Genomic DNA, 19,673 nt, shown 5'->3' with positions numbered 1-19,673 from the left:
TATGAAGCCCCTTGCTTTCAGATGTACTTACAACTGGAGGAAAACTTTAGCGTTTCTGTGCTGTAGACTGTTACCATTTCATGTATTCTACATTTCATATCCTTGCTAGCGTCACAGGCCGATGTGGTTTTGTCAGTTTTTTTCAAGCGTCCCAGTGCAACAGCATGTGATCTAGAGGGCTGAATACAACGGCAAAGAGCAAAGTGAACCTGGAGCACATTGTGTTCACAGTGCACAGGTTAACTGAACCACACTGTGGACTGGAAGCTTAAGAGGGGTCTGAGTTCTCTTGGAGTGTTCATATAAGCACAAAAAATGCCGAATCATGGTCTTAGTTCACTCAGAGGGATGAAAAGGACCAAGTGTGAAAACACTCTTAGTCCTTTATAACTGAACCGAACTCAGTCCTCTTAAAGTGGACCAATGGAAAAGGGACTCTGTTCTTTTTGTGTTCACATTGTCGGTTCATGTGAAAGAGGACTGTGGTTCACTTAACCTGTGCCTTGTGAACACGAAACGCTGCGGGTCCACTCTGCCTTTTGCTATTGTATTGTAACCCTCCAGGCTTGCCATACACAGATCACACTCTATTTCAGTGGGACGCATAATAAACACAACGGAACCATGGCCACAAGTAACGACAGCACGACAAGTGGACGGGGAGTACTCTGGTCTGACGATGGAGCAACTGCACTTCTACAGATATGGAACAAGGAAAGCATCAAACAGCAACTGTCCACAATGCACAGAAGCGCTAAGGTTTTCCTCCAATTTTAAGTTCATAACCGCACTGCAGTGTCACGTCAAAGTAAAAACAATACTACATCAATATGTATTATATATAGGCTGTAGTGTGAACAGAAAGGGGACTGAGGCCCCGTCAAAGCTGAAGTTGACCTCAAAGTCGTCTGCCCACTTTTTGATCCACTTTAAGAGGACTGAGTTCAGTTCATTTAAAAAGGACCAAGGGTGAAAACACCTTTAGTGTTCACCATGATGACCTACCTCAAGTAAACATTTACATTTTCAAAGCAGAACTCAAGTCAAATGACAGCCACTATAACTTAAAGGTCAGATTTGAGCTCATCCCGAGACTCCTCCCAGAAGAGCTCATGCCGATCCTTGGAGCCTTGCTTCTTATCAAAACCACATTTGCATTGTTCATACATATCATCTCTAGCAGCCTATTCCCTTTGTAGGGCTATCTACAGCTTTTTTTTTTTGTAGCTTTTATGAGATTAACTGGGGTGATTACTTTTCTAACAGTTCTGAGCATCACACCACCCCAGCAAGCGTGACTCAAAATTTGGGAATGTCAAAACTTCACATAAAGCTTGAAGTGATTTGAATTTGATTTGCTGTTACGTGTATTCGAGGAAGACTTATTTTTTTTACTTGACTGGGCTTGTTTTTTTTCGTTCAGCATACACCCTTAGGTACTGTGAGTGCGTGTCACTAGTGAAGAAACCTGTCCTTATTTTATCACTTCAGAGAAGTAACTGCAGCAGCAAAAGAAAATAAACCCTTAGCACAGAGCAGCCTCATCATTGTCTCTGCTGGAATCATTGGAGTATAGTTATTCTTAAAGTATTACTGTCCTTTCTGTTCCTCTGATTAAGTTACAAACTATTTAACACTGATTAACAGATCCCTGTGTATAATGGTTTGAGCCACTCATCCAGCAAGAAGAAGATCCAGTGAGAAGTTTAATTGAACCTACATGTGAATTAGATCATCCAGAAACCTCCTCCAGTGCCGACAGAAACATTACAGAGCAGAGATGTTGGGAGGATTAAGGCTAAAACACACCGGCGGTTGTTTTGACGCGCATCGTACAGCGCCGGTGTGTTTTAGCCTTTAGGAGACTGAATCACAGTGTATTGTTAATTATTCTGTCCAGTCAACAACCCATCGTTTTAGCCTTGCCTTTGAATGTAATACTTTGAGAACCTTGTTCTGAGAGTTCATCTGCAGATAGAATTCTACACGTGTGCCGTGAACTTCTGTCCTTCATTTTGATCTCAACTACACATGTTAAGTTTCATGACTGCATCTTGCACAGTAGTGAGGCCATCAAATTGACAAAAACTGTCTACAGACAGACAGACAGACAGACAGACAGACAGGCGTATTAGCACCTGCCAAAATACTGAAACGGCTTTTGTGGTAGCTCTCGTCACAATTGGTTTCACCAGAGCCACATTTTTTGCACACACACACACACACACACACACACACACACACACACACACACACACTCTCTCACTCACAAGGTTAAAACAATACCAGCCATCACAACGTTGTCACTGCTGGTGCATACTGGGCAAACACTCTGAGACAGTCCTCAGAGATATTTATTGCGTCATCAATCAGGAATATCTTGCTATAATAGTGCAATACACACAACAGTTTAAGAACCAACACAGCCAAATCAAAGTTATACAAAAACAAAAGACAGGAAAAACAAAGATGCAGCCAACACTCTAACTGCTAAAAATATCATTAGTTAATAAGCAAAGGTTATATATGTGTTTGCAGTCGTCGTTGCTCTGGGCGTTGGCATCTTGAGGTTCATTACAAACAAACAAACAAACAAAAAACAATTTCACTGGTTCTGTCTGTCTTTCTGTGTATGTATGTATATATTGATCTGTCTGTTGGGGCTTTTATCCGGCACTAAGCAGTAGAAAGTAAACTACTGTTGATAAATGATAGAAGTTAAACATTTACCACCGGCACAGCTCACTGCACTCACTCTTCAGTTGCCTGTAAACAAATGCTGGCAGGTAACCGCACCCCGCCTCAGTTAACGGCCTTTTGTTGAAGGTAATTCAAATATTGCCCCATAATCAGATAGCATTTCACTTTCATTTCATGTAAATGTACAAGACCTTCCATAAGTATCACATTTAGTCACTGCCAAGGAGAGACTAGGGAGTGGTCTGAGGATGAAGACAACCCCTTCTCAGGAGAACTACTTATAGCTGTGGAAAATCAAACTCACACTCAGTCGTGTCCTGCCATCACAAAATGCATCTCCTCACGCTGATCTTGGGTATTGTGCTGCTCCCTAAAGGCAAGTTTTTGTTCTGTTATTTGTTGCGTAACTGTTTGATCTTTAAGGAAATGATTATAATTTATTATGACCACATTTACCTTTACAAATACTACAGATGTGTCACTTACGGTCACATGCCAAATGACAGTATTGTGTGTAAAGTACTTGTTGCTCTTTGTTACTCACCTGCAGTTTGTACACAGATGATTTGGCGTTCTCTATATTCTGCTGTAGTTAAAAAACAAACATCTGTCTGAATGGCACTTGACATCCACCTTCATACATATTTTTGCAGCTGTGCTCATAATTTTGATTAATTAATTTCAGAGTTAGGATGTTAAAAAGATTTTGTCCACTCCTTGTGGAATAAAATGTTGATTTTGTATTTTTATTTTTTAACTTATGAGTGTTGTGTTTTCTCAGCCTACTCCCTGAAATGTTACGAGTGTATACCGGGAGCCTCAGGAACCTGCACAGACACAATAAAGGAATGTCCTTCGCAGTGTGGTGCAGCAAGAGTCATTTCATATGCAGGTATGGCCATTTGTGGTGCATTGTTTTTATTATAAAACTGCTTAGCGCTGGCCCAGTTTACAAAGGTTCCTCTTTTCTTTCAGGTGGCTCAAAACTTGCTGACATCAACTCAAAGGGTTGTGCTGTGGCTGAAGAGTGTGTTGAGGCCTCAGTCAACTTTGGGATCGCCAAAACCGTAATTACCAGCAAGTGTTGCACCTCGGAGCTCTGCAATGCCCAACCTGCCCCCGGTAACTTTCTTATATTGTCTGTTAGTATTTAGATGTGTCTCTGCACTGAGAGCTGTTTTTATTGAAAAGTGACATTTAGTCGCATGAACAAAAAGCTGTAAAAACTGAAAACTACAGACTGTAAAAGTTCATGTTTCAGATATCAAATCATGACTTGTTTCATTATTTTAAAATAACTCTGATTTTACTGACTAAGCCAATACATTTTTAACAGATACAAGTCATTTATTTATGTCTTGTTCCATACAGACAATGTGAATGTAGGTATTGAGAAGTGATGATGCCAGTCCATCTATCAGAACCTGAGACAATATGTTTGGAGCAGATGTAGAAAGAGACACAAGGAGACTCAAATTCCAAGACCAGAGCCAGTATGAGGAAGATTACTTTTCTGTCAGTCACCATTTGTTACAGTAGAGCCCACGGGCAAGATACCCCCAACTGTCACAATACAGTTAGTGTGTGTGAGAGAGAGAGGCAGACAGACAGAATTTCCAGGTTTAAATCAATTTTGTTTTATTACCTTACCTGTTACATAGCTTACTATAAAAAGAGTCACATTTTCCTGTATTTCAAAATCATCACATCATCAGTCCATGAACAGACAACTGGCATCTCAGTTGCCAGAAGAAAATGTTGGCATTGTACATTTTTGCAAACCATGGATACATTACATTTGTACATTTCATATGCAGGCTAACACATCACTGTTTCTAAAGTGCCGTTGTATATGAGCTGACGTTTTGTTCCTGAACCTAATCACATGTTAACCACAGCATTGCTGAAACATAGTTTCAATGTGTCCACTAAACAAATGTAGAAATGTAACATATCTGTGGTTTGCAGAAACGAACAGTGCCAACATTTATTCTGGCCATTAGGTGGATTTTGTATATCTGTTCATATGTAAGCTGCTCATCAGCAGGGAAAGACGAAAAAAGTCCATTAAAAGGGATTTAAAAATGCACTGAAGAAGAACAGGACATTACAGTCACCCCTCAATCCCCCTCTACACCTAATACGAACAATGTATGTTCTGTATTACAGAGCCCACCAAATCCAATCCAAACGGCAAAAAGTGCTTCACCTGTGATGGACAATCATGCACCGCAACTCTGAACTGTGACGGGAATGAGGACTACTGCATCTCAACAAAAGGTAACCGGCCTATGATATAAACATCTAACTCTGCTCCACATATTCCCTCTGCTCAGAGGGATGCTGTATTAAAACTGACAGATCACACACTAACATTATTTTCAATCTCTCAGTGAATAAAGGAAATGACAAGGTGACCCTGAAAGGCTGTGCCTCCAAGTCGGTCTGCTCAAATACAGCGTCTGCACAGATATCAGGGGCCATTGGAGCACAAGTTAGCTGCTGTCAGGGGAACTTCTGCAACAGCGCCAGCAGCACGAGTGCTGGACTTCTGCTCCTGCTGACACCACTGGTCTCTTTGGTCGTGTTTTCTTAAGTGGTGGAGATGGCAGCATCACTACAGCACGTGGCAAACAGCTTTTCTTCTCATCTTCACATGGCCTCATAGTGCTTACACACCCATGGCCTTATCTTTCTACCTGATGAGTGAGACAGTTTAGCAAACAAAGCATAAAATATAACTTAGTGAAGTTGTGATTTTTATTGGTGTCTTGCCTCAAACAGTTTCTAGCCATGTTGCCTGTGGAGACAATTGCAACTGTCTTGCACAGAATAACTGTCTACAATAGCTTTTATTTTTATTTTAAAGTAAAACAAGTAAAATGTGAAAAACACGTTGAAGCATGTTTGTTCTGAGTGCTGTGCTTAACCTGAAACATATTTTTAATTTCAATTATCAAAATCATTCTTTTGATACTGATAAAATGCTCAATAAATAATACATTTCTTAACTTTGCTGTGTATTCTGATTGTGTTTCTGTGTTTTCTTTGAGTGCACTGAATCTAATCTTCATCTCATATAAATATAATACATACACAACCCACAGTATTTCCACTCTACCTGCAGCTTTTGAAGTGCACACCTGAAGGCTGCAGACACGTACAAATTCACAGCGAGACAAGATGACTTTCTGATTGCTTTTTGACCCACTTGAAGTTTTGTTTGCAAAGTTGCTTTGATTCAAAAGCACAAACTTGTGACATTTGGTTTAGTGATACAATAACTTACAATTTTAACATCTAGTCCTCAAAAGAGTAGTGAAACTATTTTATTCATCTTAACCCAGGAACAGTTTCAGGGTTTAACCAGAGATGGTTATTGTATTTTACCCCACTGACAAGACAGAATGATGGGTCCCAAACATTATCTGGTTGAAATGGCACAAATACTGTATATTATATGACTAAAGTTGCACTGACGTCAAAGTAATAAGATAACACAACTGTGAATGAACTGACCCACTGATGGTTCATGCAACTGAATCTGATCAGCTGCAGGCAGGAATTTGGCCTGTTAGGCAGTGTGTAGTGGAGCATAGTGTTGGTAAACGACGGCAGCCTCTCATTAATTGTTATAAGCTGTTGATGTATGTCCATGTGAGTCTACACCCCCCTCAAATGTTCAGCCTGTGTCAATCTCTAGCAGGGTGTCTGTCAGTTGTGTATGACTGGCATGAGATGTGAAGTGCCTGGATTTGGTAGCATGATTATTTAATGCCTATTACATGCATGTGTTGTTTTCAGTCGTGGACCTGTGTTTGTGCTATAGTTTGCTCCTCATACATTTACCGCTCACAATTAGGATGTTCTATAATAAGACACTCTTCTACTATAAGACCTAAAATCACTCCTCATATTGTGATGGTGAGTGTAAAATACATCCCCTGAAGACCTGAAGTCTGAGATGTTTCTGCTTTCTCATCGGCTATAAGACAATAGTTGTAGACTCTCAGTCTTGTTAACATGAACCTCCCTCTCAAGTGTTTAGGATAAAATAATCAAATCAATTTGCAGTTTATATGTACAACCCAAACAGCTGAGGCAACATGAGAGAAAAGCATATTTATTGTGTTGAACAGGTGCAAAAAAAATCAGTTAATTGACAGCTGATACACTTTCTGTAAATGAAGTAAATGAAGATTAAATGCAAAATGAAAATCGCCCCCCCACCCTGTAAATATACATGTTCTGTGCAGTATCATGTAAATGAATAATAAGAGCAAAGTGATCCTGGAAGGACGTGATGTTTCCGAGATGTCTTGAAGAACTCAGTAGTTGCCATACACGTGGTAATCCTGCAGCAAATATGAGGAAAATTGGAATAAATTATAATATCTTCTAGTTTTATTTCTGGTGAGGCAAGTACACACATGTGTATACTATGCAGAAGGTAACATCCTGTCAGTTGGAATCTCTCTTTGGATTGATCACTGATCACAGTACATTGCCGCAGTATTAATACTACATTATTTCAACACTGTGGATTGGACCAGCTGTCACAACGTAGAGGGAAAGGGACACCAAGAGAAGGACCCATATGCAGGAAGTTGAGGCAGCAGGACGATTTCAGTGGGTTATTGTTAAAGCGAGGGGAAAGATACAAGCAAGAAGAAAGGTAAACTTGACCAGGCTGGGAGCAGGCAAAATGACAGTAAGCCAAACTAGACAATTGGCCAGGTAGGCACACAGCAAACACACAGGTAACAGAGGGTGCGGTCGAATAATCCTTTTTGCTTAGGAGGGCTCCTAACTGAGTGAAATGACTCAGGAATATCAAGGTGGCAGCCATGACAAGAGCTCTTAAAAATACACACCACTTGGCAGAAACAAATAATAAACCTATCTTGCATAAATGTAACAATTATTTTTATAACTAGGTTTCAGGTTGAGCGGGGAAGGCGAGCCAGAGCAGATGGGGGAAGTGGGAACAGGTGTGTGGATGAGATGGGTGGGGCAAGCAGATGATGGGGAAAGGAAGAAAAGTCCTAGTGGATGGATGGAAAATTGCAATAATGGAGCCTCAGGAAAAGGGTGCATGACAGATAGACAGTGACACTCAGCATTTAAGAGTGCGACTCCCAAGCACTCCTGATGTCTCTTTGACGAGTGTGCACAAACAAACAAACAAACAAACAAAGCACAGCAGGCAAATCTTTTATTTACATTTGATTTGAACATTACCACCACATCACTACTGACCTCAGGCCTGTGAGGAGGAGTTCTCCGAGTACTATATCAAACAGAAACATAAAAAGAAATGTATAATTAATGTACAGCTAAAGGATACACAATGGTGTGTGATTCTAACGAGCAGGGAACAGCTGTGTTAGTAAAACTCACTGCTTTGGGGATGGGCAGCGTGGCTTGGAGATTTGAGTTTCAGTTTACAGTGGTGGTGTTGTTTCTATGGGAGGAGGAGGAAATCACAGAGTATCAGTTTTAGGCTGTGCTTACTATTAGGGTCGTGTGATGCAGTAGAGAAGCATTGATTAACACTTACACATAGCCAACATTGAGGTCCGCAGTGTTGCCTTGGCCTCTACAAGGGTGATACATATTTTATTTATATTCATAAAAACAGGTATTTTTCCAGTGATATAACTGATTAAATAACAAAAGGTTCAAATTGGCACCTTGAAAATCTGCTCCAGAATGACCTCCTGTAAGAATAGCATTAATTAAATATTAAATTGTTAGAAACTTGAAGAGTGAGAATGATAAAGTCTAAAAAAGAAAATCACCTACCTGGTTTCACTGTCACCTTTCCACCCAATACGACCATCCTCTGCTCTGCTGAAAAGGGAAGAAATGCAAACATGAGCAGTGCTGGACCTAGCATATTCAGTGCCTGAGGCAAGGTTCCATTTTGTATTTATTACTAACAAGAGAAGAGCTAATGGCAAATCAACACAAATAAACAACTTTGTCAGCAAACGATAATAAATAAAAACAATGACAGAATACAGTATGTGCAAATTTGCAAATGTTGTATGGCTTTTGCTTTCCACATTACCTTCACTCCAATTTTGCCCCCCCTCTGCTACTGAACATGAGGCCCTTCATCTCAGGATTAAAAGTGAAAGGTAACTTTTTTGTATTCTTACCGGGAGATTCGGTTCCAGATGGAACCCCTGTAAGGAAAGCACAGTGTTAGTACTTGTCAGTATAGGTTTACTGTATTTGTCCTGTTTGTAAAACAACCAGTCTGCTGACTGTTTTTCTGGCCTTGGAGGTCTTTCCCTGTTTTCAGGGTTTCTCCTGGACATTTCAGTGAAGAGAAAGTTTTAGTAAATCATGTTACAGCTCATCATGATATTAGACTAATAAGAAAATGATCCTGAGTACATTTTTAGTAATGTTTACCTGGATAATCTATCCCATAGTGATCTCCTGTGAAAGTTTGAATTGAGACAGATTTACTTTGTTTTTGGTGGAAACACAGGGTGCATGTCCTCAGTGATTCTGGAAAAATGTTTAAGGATTTAGAACAATCTACATAAAAGGACGTTAAGGACATCTGTATTTAAAGTATAGATCTATACTTTAAATACTCTTGCTCCCAGTGGCCTTAATGTTGAGTTTGACCTTAAACCTTTTCTTTGACTCTAGATTGTCCTATGTCCTTAACTTCCTTTTATGTAGATTGTTCTAAATCCTAAAACATGTTTCCAAAATTCCTAAAATTTCACTTTTTTTCTATTTCAATTATCTACCATTACTATTTTAAGTAGATTTTTTCCAAATTTAATTTTTTACTAAAAATTATTTTTCTAAAATTGTATTCAAAATTTAATATTTTTGTACTTAATCCTTTACAATTATGGTTCATATATTTATATGTCTTATTCACATTTATCAAAGTCCTAACAATTGTTTTTGCAGTCTCCCCCGCCTATAGGAATACATTTTTCAAGAAAAAGGGGTATTCTGCTCTTTTCCCACTTTCCACTAAGTGGTGTTTAAATGCATTATCCTTTTCCTGATCTGGCTGTATTTAAGATAATGATACTTTTTATTGTCTACTACTTTTTGATAACTGAAAAGAATGTAAGTGTTTTTGAATTGTACTTTCCAATTGTCCATGTTCTGTCTTTTTTAGTCTTTAAGATTATACTTGAATGGAAATTGACCTTTGATCATTTTGTGCCTTTTTTCCTGTTTCATCTGTGTGGCAATTTGTGTTGATTGTCGGCTCCTCCCATGGCATGTGCCTGTAATTGAAGACACTCCCTCTCATCATAGAGCTGTGTCTTATAAAATGTTTGGTAGCTCAGTGTCTTGTAATACGCTGATGAAGGCGAAACGTTGGTACTTGAATAAAAGAAAACATTTTTGCATTGAGTCTTAGAGTGTGTGCCTCACATCTTTTTTCAAAACAGCTGACATACTATCATAGAAAATGGGGGTGATTTATTAGTTTCACTGAGGCATCCGCAGTCGGCCTTGGGCTGGAATAATCACTATACAAAAAAAAAGATATGAGGAACATGGATCGTGCATTAATCTGAAAGTGCACCCAAAATGTTCCATCAGGCTGAGCACATCAAAGAGAGTGAACACCATGCCTTTATTTCTAGCACCATCTGCTGTTAAGCCTCCAACATTGCAGCTCCAATTACACTGTACATGTGTTATACCTTGTTGCTCCCACAGGGGTCATAGGCCATGTCTCAGCCCTCATTAGCCTTGGATATAAGCGTTCTTACTGAAATCTCGTTACAATGACGTCATCATTATGCATTCAGGTTTCTGAACTAGTTAATGCTGACTTTTACATCTAACACACAAAAAACAACTGATAATATTAATAGTCTTGATATCACTCATCTCCAGGATTGGCACATTTTGAACTGACATGTATTTACCGTCTCTTACAGAGGACCACTCCAAACACTGCAGCTAGGATGACTACAATCAGGACTGGCACAGCAACAGCTGCTGGATGAATGCTTGATCCTGTTGATAGGAACATTTAAGGCACATGCAAATGTATTAAGGAAATACACAACTCAATGTATGATGGCACTGCAAGATATAAACAGAGCAGATGAATGTTGTTGCTCTAACCCTTCACAGTCAGCTGGACTGTGCTGGCTTGTGTCTTGCCGAGCCAGGATTTGGCGGTGCAGGTTAGGCTTTTGACTTCGTCTCCTCCAGCAGCCCTGAAAGTGATGGTGGAGGTCGTCTCCCAGATGCCCTCTGGCGTCCAAGTCTGTGTGACCTTGTTGGTGAGGCTAGGGACACTCCATGAGAACACCGGAGGATGTGATGGACATGTGTGTGTCACAGAACACGAGACAGTAACTGTTGAGCCAGCATCGACTTCTGGTGGAACTGAGGTCATCACTGGTTTTGCTGGGGACGCTGAGCAAGTGAAGCACAAAGCAGAAGACTTTTGTCAACTAGGAAGCCAACAGATAAATAGCTTGGCACTGGCACAAAAAAATAAAAGATCACTTTTAATCCAGACCTTTCATAACAACAAATACGCAGCTATTGTTGTATCTGACTCTGTCATTTCCTCTCTCTGCGTGGAAACAGAAGGGCCCATTATCAAAGGGCTTGATGTCATCAATCTCCAATGAGCAGTTTCCCCCATTCAGATCCCCTAATATCCTGGTGCGGCCCTTGAAATGGTCAACCACATAGGTCGGGGCATTATGGTAGATGACATCCCCATTTTTTTTGGACCAGATGCCACGTGTGACAGGCATATCCTCCTGGAATGGGAAGCTGCAGGGAATCACCACACAGGAGTGGGTCAGGCGGTGAATCTGAAAGGACGTCAGCAGCCAGATCGTGGAGCGCTGTAAAGAGAGAAAAAAGCCATGATGGGATGCCTGTAGAAATCAGTCACATGTGTGACATAATCTGGCAGCAAGATGAGTTTTGAGAGAAGAAGTACACTCACTGTCATTTTCAAATGGATCCCTCACATATGCTGGAAAAAAAAACATGAGAACAAGCGATTAAAAAATAAATCATTTTCAAATGTTGTCTCATCATTAGTACAAAAGTTTGAAATTATTCTTATTTGCTTTCTGGCACAGAGTTAAATGAAAATATTACCACCAATCTCTTATCTGTTGGTTAAATGTAAGGCTGCAGCCAGTTAGCTTAGCATAAAGACTGGAAACAGGGAAACAGATAGCAGCACATCTAAAGCTCGCTGGATAACATGTTGTATCCTGCTTTTTAATCCATATAAACCAAACTTCAAAAACAACAATTCACCATTTTACTAGTGCCGAACTTTTTGTGGGCTCTGAGCAGCTGCTAAGCAACCAGCAGAGACTGAAGGCTAGAAGGAGTCCAGCACATTACCCCCATAAAATAGTAATTTTTAACCTCTGTTTTTGCTCAGATTTAACAAACTGGACATGCCATGTTAACAAGCAAACTGCAGAGTTGCAGGAAGGCAGATTTCATAACCTATAGACGGAGCCAGGCAAGGCTTTTCCCCATGTCTCCAATCTTAATGCTAAGCTAAGCTCACTGGCTACTGGCTGCAGTCATAGAGTGATTTTAATCTTCTCATCTGACACTGTTAGAAAGCCAATACAAATCACTCCAGATTTCTTGAATAATCCTTTAAAAGTCTAGTGTGAGGGATTTAGTGGCATCTAGTGGTGAGGGTGCAGATTCCAACCAACTACAACTTCTCCCAAGTGCCATGTGTGAATAGCCTTATTTAGAGCTCATGTTTGATTTGTCCGTTCAGGGTGAACAACATGGCAGACTCCATGGTTAATAAAAATAAAACAATGTTTAGTTTCAGGTGATTATACACTGAAGGAAACATAGTTATAAATATTATCGTCCACTTCTGCCAATATATCCACCTAAATCCTGAACACTGGACCTTTAAGTGATCGCTCTATATGACATGTAGGAACTTACGTTTTATATGAAGGATTTCGGAGTCTGAGGTCTCCCCAGTAACAAACTGAGCAGTGCAGGTCAAAGATTTACCATGATCCTCAAGAGAACCAATAAAGGTGAGATTTGACACTGTGATAAAGGTGGTGCTTGAGTTCTGTTTGGTTCTTGTTTTAATCCTCATGTCTTCATAGTTCCACATGATGGTTGGTTGATTTTTCTTGCACTTGTAGGAAACAGAACAAATGACACTCTTTGCCACACCCTCCGTCACTTCGCCTGGGCGCTCAGTCATTGCGATGTTGTCATATGGACCTGAGCAGAAACGTAACAGTGAGGCTTGAATATAAACAGGGCATTTCTATATGAACTCAAATAACACACCGTGTCATTGTACTCACATTCAACATTCAGCTTGAGCTCACTTGTGGCTCTCTGACCACCTCTGTAGCTGACAGTACACTTCACACTTTGGTCTTCCTCTTTCACAGCCCAAGTTAGCTCTACTTTTCTTTCCCAAATCCCATCAGATACCAGAGTGTCACTAATGACTTCGTTTCCAGGTACACCACTTAGGATCAGGGTTGGGGGATCAGAGATACATGAATGACGGACATTGCAGGAGACTGTGCTCTCCTCTCCCACCCTGGGGATACCAATAATGTTCAGCTGAGGCTCCTGTGCACGCTCTGTAAGATCAAAGCAGTATTGTAATATGGAGAACTGCATTTCAATTGATTAAAAAGAAAAATACTCACCTGAAACAATAAGTTGAGAGGTTTTGTTTAAAAGTGCGTGGCTCAAGTTGTGGGAGGAGGTGATAGAGTCTTTTTCTATCCATGGGTAAAGTCTGTCCTGGTTGTGTGACATCTCCAGCCTCTCAATCTTTAGACTACAATTCCTCTCACTCACAGATCCAATCAAGCTGGTTATCCCTCTAAACTCACTAATAACACTCTGTCCTTCACCAAACACAGGTGAGTATCCGTTGCTCTGGAACAAGTACCATATGACTGTGAGGTGAGAAGGCTGAGGGACACTGTAGGTAAACGTGCAAGGAATGATAACACATGAGCCTCTCATGCCTGTGATACTGCTGGGGGTGGTGAAGGACCAGCCGTGAGAAAGCATGTTTCCTGTAAAAAGAGGAAACAGTTCAATCAAAGTCACAAAGCTTTCTCTGATTACATTTACTGTCTTCTAACATAATAATAATAATAACAATAATAATAATAATAATAATGATGATAATAATAATACATTTTATTTCTGGGCGCCTTTCATGACACTCAAGGTCGCCTTACAGAGTAAAATACAATAAAATACAAAGTACAAGATTATTCAACATTTAACAATAAACAATAGATTCCTCAAAGGGATTACTTTATTTGTTTTAAATTAATTTCCTCTAACACCATGTCCTAACTAAACACAGCACAAGTGGCTGTCAGTTTGACTGCAATGTAATTTATTGAAATGTCCTAACTGGCTACAGGTGAAGCAGTGCTGCCCGTCTGAGCTGAACTTCTGTCGGATGCTGTGTTTCTATTTATTCACTGGCTTTAAAAGCTCTGCAATGGTGGAAGAGCAGCAGCTGATTTGTGATGTTGAAATGAGAAGTTGTCTATACAATAACTCCACATTAAACTGCAAAAACCTAAAAAGGTGGCAGCTGGCCTGAGGGAGACTGCAAGGAAGCAGAAGTTTTCTGGTAAATGACCATCGCTGATAACAGCCTACTTACTGTTGGCTGTACTGTATCTCATTTCCAGAAGCCTACATATCAAAATATAAAACATGTAATTTCTGTTTGTAAAGTACAAATGTGGAGAGATAGAAAGTACTTATTATGATTTCTACTCACTCGTTACCCGTAGGGTGATGCTCCTTTCCTGCCTCTGTCCCCCAGAGAATTGTGCGTAGCATGTCAGAGATCGTCCGTGATCTTTACCTGATGCTGTGAATGTCAGTGTGGAGACAGTCTTCCACTCAGCACTTCCACTCTGCCTGGTTTCACTGGAGGCTGGCATGCTAGCATAGTTCCATGTGAGAACTGGTACATGTTTTGGGCATGTGTATGAGGCAGTGCAGGTTACTTTGCTCGCCTGTCCCTCAAGAAATTCGTATGATGTCCGGCTGATAGTCAATGGTGAAAAGGAGCCTGAGGTACAAATGGTAAATGTTAACATTTTTTAAGCGTCAGCATAAAAGAAAACTGGTGATAGTTTTGCAAATTCATCACTTACATTCTGCATTCAAAGCTTTAAAGGCTGTTGCGGTGATACCGCCCTTGTGTCGGACGGAGCACTCCACAGTTTGGTGGTCTCTTTCTATGAACATTGTGTTCGTCAGGGTGGTTTTGGATGTCCCATCACTTACGGTGCTCTGACGTAGACTGGCGCTATGCAGTGGGACGTTGAGACTCAGTGTTGGTGGGTAAGTGGGACAGGTGTGACGAACAGTGCATTGCACTGTCACAGTTTGTCCAACCTTCATGTTTCCAGAGATCGTAATATCCGGTGCCTCAGCCCTGTCTTTACAAAGGAAATGGGAAGAATTATTGATGTTAATGAATACACATCTATCTTGAAGTGTATCTTTCTCTCAGCTCACCATGAGAACTTACCTACTACTTCAATTGTTACAGTTTTGTCGTAGAATGCGTGTATTTCCCAATATTCTCTGGATCTACCCAGGGGTAAATCCTCTGTCTGTGGTGAGACGATCTCACTGGGTAGATTTCAAGACTGCATTTCTTCTCATAACTAGATGTCAATGCTCGTGTTTTTCCTCTAAATATGGCAATGACATCATTTGGGTACCAGCTGTCACAAACTAGAGGATATCCGTGGTTCACATACTGGTACCAAACCACACGATCTGGTCTTTGAGGTGGATTCTTATAGTAGTCAAAGGTGCAAGGGATGACAAGGCAGGAACCCGCCAATCCTTGGATGTTGCCTGGCATCTTTACATGCCAAGCCCTGGAACTGCAGAAAATGCATCCTGCAAGAGCACCAGTGTGCATTAGGAAAATTAAAAATGTAAAAAATGTAAAAAGTAAAAACTGAATAGAAGCAAAATGTGTTACCTAGAATACAGAAGCTCAGGAGAAAATGGCTGAATCTAGACATCTTGTAAAGGATTCCACAAACCTAAAATGCGTAAAATGAACACTGTAGGATTATGCTGAAAAATAAGAATAAAAGGAAAACAGAAAATAGAATATGTCTGTAATTCCTTTTTCATATTGCCCATACATAAATCAATTCAGATCCATCCTATGGCTTCATTAGTGAATGGATACTCAAGCTATTTAAAGGAGACCTATTATGCTTTTTTCAGGGTCATATTGATATAAATATGTAATATTGGCGTCTAGTGGAATAAATTTATGTGCTTTAAAGCAGCTGTGCGGAACTTTTCGTTTTCGTTGATTATAGCGCCCCTTTGGTCGAAGCGGTATGACACCCACAGCCTGGTGTCGTAAAATTCCAACTGCAGCCGGCAATTACTGCATGCATTTGTTTTGGAGAGCGAGAGGATTAACTAACGTCAGGTCAGTCCAACTAATTTGTGGAAACAGCAAAATTACTCAGTAAATTCTCCTGTCGTGTTTCTGTTCTGATCTAATGTAATCTGTTGTGTATTTTGAGCTACTACAGCTACGGTAGTAGTGTGAGCCTCAAGTTATTCTGGGTAATGTAGTAACTGTTGTTGTGCTACTGGAAACAATGAGAAGCAGCCGTGTACGTTCGGTGTAAGGAGGAATAAACAGTTAACAAGTCATCTGCTGAGTCTGCATTATTATGTGAAAAGAATACTCCGACGATTTGGGAGTTATGCCCTTTCTCTATCATTTTCATATTGAGACAGCGGTTAGCATGGCACTTGTAGGGGGTCAGTGCATCTTGCGCAGAGGAATACACCGGTGAGCAACAGCTGCTCTGGGACAGGTACACTAGGTCACTCGGTAAAAGCAAACAAAGAGACAACACGGACGATATTACTCACCCGACTGAAAGCTGTCCATCAGCTCCTGCAGGCCTGGGTGTTTTTTCCAGTTCATCTTAGGAACATGAAAAAAAGTTTCAATCACGCCAGGATTAGTGATTGCTGCAAAGTTTTCATTCCTTGTGATGCACTCTCTGCGCGGTTTTCCTCCTGATGATATATCTCCCCAACGACGGTAGCACCGAGGGAGTGGAGGATTCAGCCTCTCTTCTCGCCTGCTCAGCATGCAACACATGGAGTTCCTCATCTGTGTACTCCAGCTCAAACAGGTATGGCTCTGGATCTGTGTCCGCTACAAGAAACTCTTCAAAATTGCGGTCAAAGTCGTCCATTGCAGCTACTATAGTCCGGACATATCGCTAGGCTAAATAAACAGCTGAGTTTTGTTTACAAGCTACATCTGTGCCTGCTCACCGGTGTATCCCTCCGCGGATCACAGCGCAGGACGCGCTGAGACCCAGCCACTGGACATACAGACACAAAAAAGATATCGATCATGTTGTCTCAATATGAAAATGATAGAGAAAGGGCATACCTCCCAAATCGTTGGAGTATTCTTTTATGTGGAGATACACAGTGAAGACATAACATAATCCTAACACAGCAAAGCTGTTACCTGCAGCCTTAAGCAAAGCTAACGCTACTAACATTAGGTCAGTCCAAGTAATTAGTGGAAGCATGCTAACATGCTAACGTTACACAAGTTAGTAGTAAAGTAAGACCTGTTCATAAATGTTATGATGTAGCTCTGAATTTCTTATAAACTGAGGACAACTGCCCGCTGTATATTTGTGTTCATGGTCACAGTCACAGATAATTTTACATGATGCTCCTTCGTTATCCGCCATGACATCAAAAGTACAACCAAGTCCTCATAGATACATCTCTGGTAAAACTGTTAGGTGTTATGTGTTCAGCAATGCCTGTTGTGTACTGCTTACTGGAAGAACACTGTAAACACGGCTTCTTCTTCTGTGGTTTAATCGCTGCGGCTGCTGCGGACGAGCAGAATCTCTTCCGCCTCGGGTGCCGTATTCTGGTTTGCTGACTTCCGCTGTGTGTCCGACCCGAGTGAGGCTACTCTAAATAGCCATATAGAGAAAGGCTTTTTTTGTCATTGTTGGGTTCAAATAAATACGTGGATCTTCGAGGGGGGGGGGGGGATACGAACTAGGGACAGTTTTATTAATGGTAAAAAGCTCCGCACAGCTGCTTTAATGTTCAAAACACACATTATTTGTCTTGTACTGTTGACTGCTGCAGCACCTCTGTCTGAAACACTGGGTCTCATTCATGAAACGTGAGCAGAAGAAATTTGTGTGTAAATTGTTCGCAGACGGAAATTTATGTGCATGTCTGCATTCATCAATATTTTAGTAGCTCTGATCTTTTCGTAGCTACTAACAAAATCTACTCCTGCTCCTGACCACTCGTAGTGCTTGTGTAAATTTAGTAAGGCACATAAATATTGCTTGTCACTATGAGAAATTACAATTTTAATTCATATTGCGCTCTGTTATGTACACAATACACAGATGCCTTTGAAACACGTAATCTTAACATGACAAAATATTAAAAATATAACACATTTAGTTAAATTAATTGGCAATTAGCAGGTTTAAGATCCAGATTAGGTTTATGATTGTGAATTATCTATGTAAATCGACTCAATAGATTACACATTCTTTCTACATGTTGAATGACGATAATAAAAATATCCGTAAGGACGACAGCCGTATCACAGCCTCTTCGGCCTTGGTGCCTGGGTTCAGCATGCAGGGGCAGCAGGAGCAGCAGGTGGTGGAGCCACGAAGGAGCACGCGCCAGCTGAAAGAATTATTTGAGACAACACTTTTTTGTTTTTCGTGGCTTTTTGATCATTTGAATGAATAAATCTGATCTGAAAAATGTTTAATTTACGTTGTATAAAACAGAGCTTTAGGCTATTAAGATTCAAATAATTTGAAGATGATGCATACAAACTGCTGTAGGTTATATGTTATCCATTATGCACAAAACATCTCTGGTTTCCCGTTCCCACTTGATTCAAAACCCCAGAAATGAATCTTCTGTTTGTTTGGTGACCGCTATATTTTTGTGTGTGTGTGCTTATGCGTTTCTTTGCCTCCAGTTTCATATCAAACCATTTACGCTTCACCTCTGACATGGTTCTTTGTACTACGGAGACAACATTAACAGCATTTGTTATCTCCCTCCAGGCCTTTGCTTTGCCTGTCTCTGTCACACCACTACTAACTGAAGAAAATTGTTTTTTCTTAAGTCCACTTCACCCAAAATTATTTCGATCTCCGCTTCGGAAAAATTCTTTTTTCTTTCTCTCTCTTTCTTTCTTTGGGCCATGACTGACAGGTCGACAGGATGCACCTACACCTCCTTATATGGTGGTCATTGGCTATTCATGGGCAGGGATTTATGCTAATTGCTGATTACCGGGAGCGCGCTGTCACTTTACGATGGATTGGCATTCATGATCATACACGTGTTTACGATCAAATCTGAGTTCCCCGTGGCATTCCTGAATCCGGAGTAGGTTTTTAGTAGATTTATATGCAAATCTACACACAGATGTACTCACTTTTCATGAATGAGGCCCACTGTGTTTGGGCTCATGTCCCGCCTCCCCAGCAGCCCAGTCTGCTCTGATTGGTCAGCTCGCTCAGTCTGTTGTGATTGGTGCAATGCTGGGAGCATGTATCAGCAACGTCACACCCCTTAACCTTGTTTGACTTCACTTCTTCACAACAGAGGCTAAACTAACGCTGGGTACAGTTACATGATGGCTTCTCATTCAGAATGAAATAAATCTGAATGAAATCATTCGGAATTAAAGTTTTTCCAGGTAGTTTACATGGGAAATATTCATTCCGAATGAGGGTTTACCGGGAGATCAGTTTAATCGCGTTTATTGGGTCTGCTCAAGGTTTAGGGCAGGAAGGTTTCTGATTGGATAGGGGGCAGGGCAAATGTTACGTGCTTACGTTTACCGGAAGAAAACACTG

General features: G+C 40.6%; 1 protein-coding gene and 1 pseudogene across 1 annotated transcript; one reads left to right on the top strand and one right to left on the bottom strand.

The window, feature by feature from the left end:
- Positions 1-2,922: 2,922 nt before the first annotated feature.
- LOC125893768 (urokinase plasminogen activator surface receptor-like) lies at positions 2,923-5,711 on the top strand. The gene is made up of 5 exons (XM_049584667.1): positions 2,923-3,076; positions 3,482-3,592; positions 3,676-3,822; positions 4,870-4,980; positions 5,094-5,711. The coding sequence occupies exons 1-5, from the start codon at positions 3,031-3,033 to the stop codon at positions 5,294-5,296; spliced, it is 618 nt and encodes a 205-aa protein (XP_049440624.1). The 5' UTR covers positions 2,923-3,030; the 3' UTR covers positions 5,297-5,711.
- Positions 5,712-8,096: 2,385 nt separating this feature from the next.
- LOC125893479 (uncharacterized) overlaps positions 8,097-19,673 on the bottom strand; it is a 119,120-nt pseudogene continuing 107,543 nt past the window's right edge.

This window comes from Epinephelus fuscoguttatus, linkage group LG8 (genome assembly GCF_011397635.1).
Source record: "Epinephelus fuscoguttatus linkage group LG8, E.fuscoguttatus.final_Chr_v1".
Lineage (NCBI taxonomy): Eukaryota > Metazoa > Chordata > Actinopteri > Perciformes > Serranidae > Epinephelus > Epinephelus fuscoguttatus.
The sequence above is the reverse complement of the archived record's forward strand: the minus strand, read 5'-3'. Positions and strand labels throughout refer to the sequence as shown.